Source organism: Notolepis coatsorum (assembly GCF_963971535.1).
Source record: "Notolepis coatsorum genome assembly, chromosome: 4".
NCBI classification, from domain to species: domain Eukaryota; kingdom Metazoa; phylum Chordata; class Actinopteri; order Aulopiformes; family Paralepididae; genus Notolepis; species Notolepis coatsorum.
This window is the reverse complement of record NC_140168.1, coordinates 52182724-52189738: the sequence shown is the minus strand read 5'-3', so window position 1 is coordinate 52189738 and position 7015 is coordinate 52182724. Positions and strand designations below refer to the sequence as shown.

The window sequence follows — 7015 nt, the reverse complement described above, 5'->3', positions numbered from 1 at the left end:
GCAGTCAAAGACACATCTGAAACATTGAAAATGATTTTGAAACAACTGTAGACCTATACAGTAGAAAATGTTTTACTATAGAGAATGTTCATTCCATACTTGGCAAATGCTCAACTCCCCAAAACAACTATAGTAGGCTACAAATAGCCTGAAAGGTGATTATTAATGTTTGTCTCTTGTGTTTTGTACCAGTAGGGGGAGACTGAGTACATACATATATCATACTACACTGGACTCTATAGTCCCCCTGTTCAAAACTCATAGAACACAATTTGTTTCATTCAAACTTACTAGTTTCAGTGGAATAATTATTTTGGAACATATAAGCCTAACTTCAGATGTCTAGTGTGGTGGTTTTATTATTTTTAGACCGTCATCTCCACTTTTTTTTTCTATAGCTGTAATTGTAGGCTAATGATACAACAGTGTCATAATAATGTCAATATTATGTATCTTGTAGTAATATAATCAGAAGTATATAATTTGAATCATTCCATCAATTTATCAATTATGTTTGCCATTGTATAAAATGGAATCAAAATAGGAGTGTAATTAATTCCACCTGTTTGATGGCAGATAGGCACTATCTGCTAAAGATTCAACCTGCAATAAGTGTTTAATTTACATGTACATTGTGGTTGAACTACTGTACGTACCTGTCAATCATTGTACAATCTCCCTCATCTGACCTCTCTCTCTCTCTCTCTCTCTCTCGCTCTCTCTCTCACTCTCTCTCTCTGTGTGTACAGAGCAGTGCAGCTGAGTCTAGTAGTAGGTGACGCGTGACATGGCCGAATAGAGCGCAATAATAACGGAGCGTCTGGCGTGCCTACTTTTTAACTATTCTTTCGAGTGAACAACACACTGAGGAAATATCTTGTCCGGATTCAACAGAGAACTGACAAGGCGTACGGGGGACTTTGTTGCAAAACGAAACACTAGTATTTGTTAGGGAAAAGTGCGCGGAGGAGAATAACAAATAGCAACACGTATCCGCTGGGATTCCAATCCACTCCAGAGAGAGAGAGAGAGAGAGAGAGAGACGGCAGGAGTTGGAGCGATCAGGGTGCGAGTGAGAGAAAGACAGAAGGGGGAGAAGAGTCGCAAACAGGAGAGAACCTGGGGAAAGATTTGCCATTTTGCCCGTATTGCTACATTTATAAAAAGGAATAATGAGGAACATTTGGATACTTTTGACTCTCGGCTTAACAGTGTTCCTCTCCGGGGAAAGGGTAAGTTGTATTTACTTTGGGGGGTAGAGTAGTAGCTGGGGGAGCAAGTAACTCCAAATCAGAGAGCACTCTGCTATTATACGTTTGTTACATGAGCATAGCCCAAACAAACGAGCTCGGAATATTGAATGTTTAATTTTCTTCCTGTTTGTTTATAAACATGAAGGTATATTTAAATTAGATACACATTAGGTTGATTTAGGCTAATTGTGCAGTGTGGGAAAGCGACCGTAGAGCTTATTCTTAGTCCATATAGCCCCATGGTTGGAAGAACAACTTGTCCATCAAGTCTCTGAATTTGAAGACCAAACCATAACTTATAGAGATGTCGTTGAACACATTTCGTTAATTACCTTAAATGTGTCGGTGATTTGAATTCTGCCTTTAGCGGATATTTAATACATGGACGAGTACGTGGCAATCTGCTCAAAATATACAAGGACCTATTCCGAGCGGCGATGTATATTCCTTACACTTTCTCTATTGTAAATCATAATTCCCTATTTTATCTGAGGAAAAAGCAGTTGGCTTGTCATATTGTTGCTTAATCCAGAAGTTAAATCAAGATGAACAGTTAATGGCTCCGCGCACAAGGATAGCCTGTGTCTGTGCCAATGGTGTACAGCTGAAGAAAGTAAGTTGATGTTTCATTAGTTTCTTGTGATTCTCAAGGCCAGGGAACAGCCTACGGATAGTAATTCTGGGGAATGTTGAAGCACTCATGGTGAATTAAATTATTTGTTATTATTTGGTTATTGTTATTGAAGCCATATACACTATACAGGCCATCATGTTTGTCATTGTGGAGACCGATAGGAGAGATGGATGGAATGGAACTCCTGTGCCATTTAAATGTAAAGCAGCAGGCCCCAAGTGCTCGATATCCAAACTTTTATTAATCTAAAGCCATGCTTTATTATTAACGACCGTCCCTCTCCTTTGATCAGTTTTGGGCTTGAGCCAGCGTCTCTCGGCGTAATTGAAACACAGGCCTACGTCACCCCACAAATTGGCCAGGCTGTTGGTTTGACATGGTGTGGGACTTGGAAGGCCGTCAGATTTCGTCGCTTTCATGTGAAGCCTCCATGGCGCTTGTGTCATAACTCCTACCCAGACACTCCACGTCCCCCTTGTTCTGTGTAGAGCTGCGACTTGTCGCCTGGCGTTGCCCCCCCCTCTCTCCCCCCCCTCCCTCTCTCTCCCCTCCCTCTCTCTCCCCTCCCTCTCTCCCCCCCTCCACCTCTCCCCCCTCCACCTCTCCCCCTCTCTCTCCACCACTTGTCCAATTAGCTTATTCAGACACCATTGTTTTTAATGAGTCATTGTTTTGCAAGAGGTCACCCCCAAGAGGGCATGCTTTTTATAGATGGCAAGCCTGTCTCTCAGTCTATCTACGAAAACGCTTTCAGACGATTTGGGGAGAATTGTACTCCTGTTATTGCCTGTGTGTGTGCTATGATTATTTAATAGAATTGTGATAGAATTGTGAAAATATAAGCTGGGTGCTCCTCTTGAGGTTTGCATTCACATTATGAATACACCTTAAGTAGCAAAATAAGGCCCCTATCACTGCCCTATTCGCTTCACCATGTTAATTGTTATGGCATCATTTACATGGTTGACTGTCATCTTCTGCACATGCACTTACATGTACACACACACACACACACACACACACACACACACACACACACACACACACACACACACACGCACGCACGCACGCACGCACGCACACACACACCTACACACACACACACACACACACACACACACAAGCACACACACACACACACACACACACACACACACACACACACACACACACACACACACACACACACACACACACACACACACACACACACACACACAGATCAATATTAGTCACCCCTTATCAGGGTTCCCTGCAGTGGTTGGAGGCTTATCTGTCTCAATGGGACCCGACGCATACATTGATTCTCAATGTTGGCACTAGTGTTGACACAGCATTCATAGCATGTGGTTGGTAACCTGCTGCGGGGCTGGTCTGTGTGTTTTAATTAGCTCACCAGAACATGGGGGGTATAGTGACGGTCCGTGGCTATTGTCGCTTGCTGTGTGGTGGTCAAACCACAAATCACAGCTCCTGGCCGTGGAAAGTGATGAGATTTGTTCATCAAGACAGGAGTGTCCTGTGTCCTTATGTAACACGGCTGAAAACCTTCCGACGGCAGCCCCTTGGTCTAAACCCACTCCTATGTTAAACACCCCCCACGTCGCCACCTGAATTGATCCTCTTCGGGATAAGACAGCGGTGTTTAACCCTTTCACTGCCGCACTACCAAAACGGTTAACCCTTTCACCGTGACAATACACAGAAGGTTAACCCTTTTGCACTGCCACACAACAGCCAACAGGGATAGTAAAGGGTTAACCTTCTGTCGTGTGGCAGTGACAGGGTTAACATACGTATTCGCACGTTTCTGGTGAGCGGAGGCTCCGCGGTTCGAGGTTATCGGAGGCACAGGTGTCGAGCGTAAGGTGCCTGCTACTACCTACTACTACGTGACCACCGTTACACGTATACCCGGTAACTATTCCTAGGTCACCATATAATTAGTTGTGATGCTACATTAGGAGCTGCCGCTGTTGTTTTTCATCAGTTGGGTAGCGAGGACAGTGGAGGTGGATCTATGATGGCTCCCTCCTACACCACTGCTGTCAAACTGCTTGTTGTGTGACTTCTCCAGGTGGCTGCTTCCAGGAACCTTGGCGGGGGTTGAGGGAGGACCGCTTGGCTATAGGCTAGGGGCTGTGTGTGCTCGGCCCGGCCCACTGTGTTTCGGTCGACAGATGCCGTGCTCTGTAATCTGTGTCATGTTTTGGTGGGAACGCGTGGGTGTTGTTCACCTCCCACCACATCTGTGATTTGCAGAGAATTCTTGTTCTCCGCATTTGCAAAGTCGCACACACATGTGCCGTCTGATGCCGACCTCAAAGGGATCGCTTAAGAGTGGCCCAGGACGCGGTGGAATGAGGCCAGTTTTTTTCTCGGACGATCGAGGAAAATGGGAAGGGAGGGGGGAGAGAGAGAGGGAGACTCAAAAGTCAGTGGAATGTCTGTGTTGTTGTTTCAATTTTGAGGGATTTAGAATTCAACAAAAGAAAGAATTCTTAGCGTCTGTGTTATTTTTTTTGAGGGGGGGGGGGGCTGACCTGATTTATGTTTGAATGATGTAAGCCCCATCTGCCTTATTTATTTATCTGACTTATGTGCGAATGATGTAAGCCTTATTTGCTGTATGTCTGCAACACCCTGTAGTATATCAAACTGCCATGACAAACTACTCTCAAATACGCTAGATAGAAGATAAACCATGAAGTTGACTCACCGCAATAAAAACCATGATATTCATTCTTGTTAGGGGTGAAAAGAATTACATTGGCAAATACTATTAACTTTAACCACATTTCTTCTCTTCCTTCCCTCAACAAGCTTTTAACGGTCTTTCCAGGGAGAGGAGACAGGCGCATGGCCCCTGTCCTTAAGGCTGCATTGTCTGGCCTCCAGGATAGTGTATGAGTTTCATTTGCTGGCTGGGCTGATAGTTTACCATCTACTGATTTGGCGGTAATGAAATGAAAAGCCCAGAGGCACAAGCTGACCGCTTTCTCACCCTGCTCGGCTGCCAGCTCCTCACCTGAGGCCATCCTTTGGCTTCCTTCCTAGCACATTCTACTAGACCAAAGCAACAGTAGTGCTACACATCACACACGCTTGTGTATGTTCCAACCTAGACACACACACACACACACACACACACACACACACACACACACACACACACACACACACACACACACACACACACACACACACTTGCATGGATGCAGCCCTCAAAAGAAAAAAAGAAAGACATGTGCAACACACACATACATCTCCTTGTCCTTCTGATTCAGCATTGTTGAATTGAATGTCTATTTTATATTATGTACGTATATAGATATAGAATGATATGCATTCTTTGTGGTTCTTGCAATACAACACTGAGCATTTATCTAGGATGAGAGACTCTGGACTCCCCATTATGTCCAGTGATAAAAGCAAATGTGTTTCATCCTAAGTGCATCATTTTTAATTCAAGGTGGGATGAATAAGTAACGCATGCCTGGTGGTGGACCCAATTGTGCCAGCTTCTCTGTGAAAGAATGCGACAGACAGACAGACAGACAGACAGACAGACAGACAGACAGACAGACAGACAGACAGACGACAGACACCGGAAAAGAGGAGTGAGCAAAGAAGGAAATAGAAAAAGGGGACGATAGAAAGGATGAAAGAATGGTCCAAAGTACTCCTCCGACAGCCAGATGTTGCTGCTGTATTTTTAATGACTTTATAGTGCGAAATATAACCACAGTCAGGCCACCTTTTAAGCGGGGGGTCTGGGGGTCCCCCACCAGGAATCTTTTTGTTACAAAGACTTAATTTCCTGCATTCTGGTGCAGGAATTTTAGAAATGTTACCCTTTAAATGCCAGTGTTTGTGATGGCATCACAAATTATTGTAAAAAACACAAACATTTAAGTTTCTTCAATATATCAAATGCAAAGTGGATTTTTCTGGGGAGGATTATTACAGGCATTTTACAAAAGAATCCAGATAGATTGATCGCATGATGTACTCGAGTACTCGTGGATTACTTGTGGAGGAAAACACTGTACAAAAGAAACGTCTTTTCCGGTGTTTTAGACTTGCTCTTTTATTTTGAACCCCCCCCCGACCGGAAGTATTGTTGTTATCGCTAGCGGAACCTATCTATGAGCGGACAACTTGTGTCATCCGGTTCCGTGTTTTTGAGTGAAAACAAATGTTGAGATTGTTGGTGAACAACTAACTTTAGGTTAGTTTTAACTAGGCTTGGGCGGTATAATTTTTTTCATACCGTCATACCTTGCTGACATAATACCCCGGTATGGGTATTATGACGGTATGACTTTCATTTTCATCAGCGGGGGGGGGGGGGAGCGGAGCTAACAATATACTCGTTATCACCATACATAACGCTTATGTTGAAACACGTTGACATTAGGGCCGTTCTTTCAACCTAAAAGTGCACTTTCTTCAACCTCGAACCTAAATTCCTTAGCAACCCGTGTTACCAAGTAAACAAATCACAGAATGATAGCCAGTTAGCCAGCGCCAGCCAGGTACTAACGTTAGCTCCCAGAACGATAGCCAGTTAGCCAGCACCAGCCAGGTACCAACGCTAGCTCCCAGAACGATAGCCAGTTAGCCAGCACCAGCCAGGTACTAACGTTAGCTCCCAGAACGATAGCCAGTTAGCCAGCACCAGCCAGGTACCAACGTTAGCTCACAGAACGATAGCCAGTTAGCCAGCACCATCCAGGTACCAACGCTAGCTCCCAGAACGATAGCCAGTTAGCCAGCACCAGCCAGGTACTAATGTTAGCTCCCAGAACGATAGCCAGTTAGCCAGCAACCAGCCAGGTACCAACGTTAGCTCCCAGAACGATAGCCAGTTAGCCAGCACCAGCCAGGTACTAACGCTAGCTCCCAGAACGATAGCCAGTTAGCCAGCACCAGCCAGGTACTAACACTAGCTCACAGAACGATAGCCAGTTAGCCAGCACCAGCCAGGTACCAACGCTAGCTCACAGAACGATAGCCAGTTAGCCAGCACCAGCCTAGTACTAACGTTAGCTCCCAGAACGATAGCCAGTTAGCCAACACCAGCCAGGTACCAACGCTAGCTCACAGAACGATAGCCAGTTAGCCA

General features: G+C 44.9%; 1 protein-coding gene across 1 annotated transcript in view; it reads left to right on the top strand.

The window, feature by feature from the left end:
- The first annotated feature begins 750 nt into the window (after positions 1-750).
- The window catches only part of sdc2 (syndecan 2), a 90200-nt gene continuing 83935 nt past the window's right edge, over positions 751-7015 (top strand). Inside the window, 1 exon segment of the mRNA XM_084312617.1 lies at positions 751-1232. Coding sequence (XP_084168743.1) covers positions 1173-1232 — 60 coding nt within the window. The 5' untranslated portion in view covers positions 751-1172.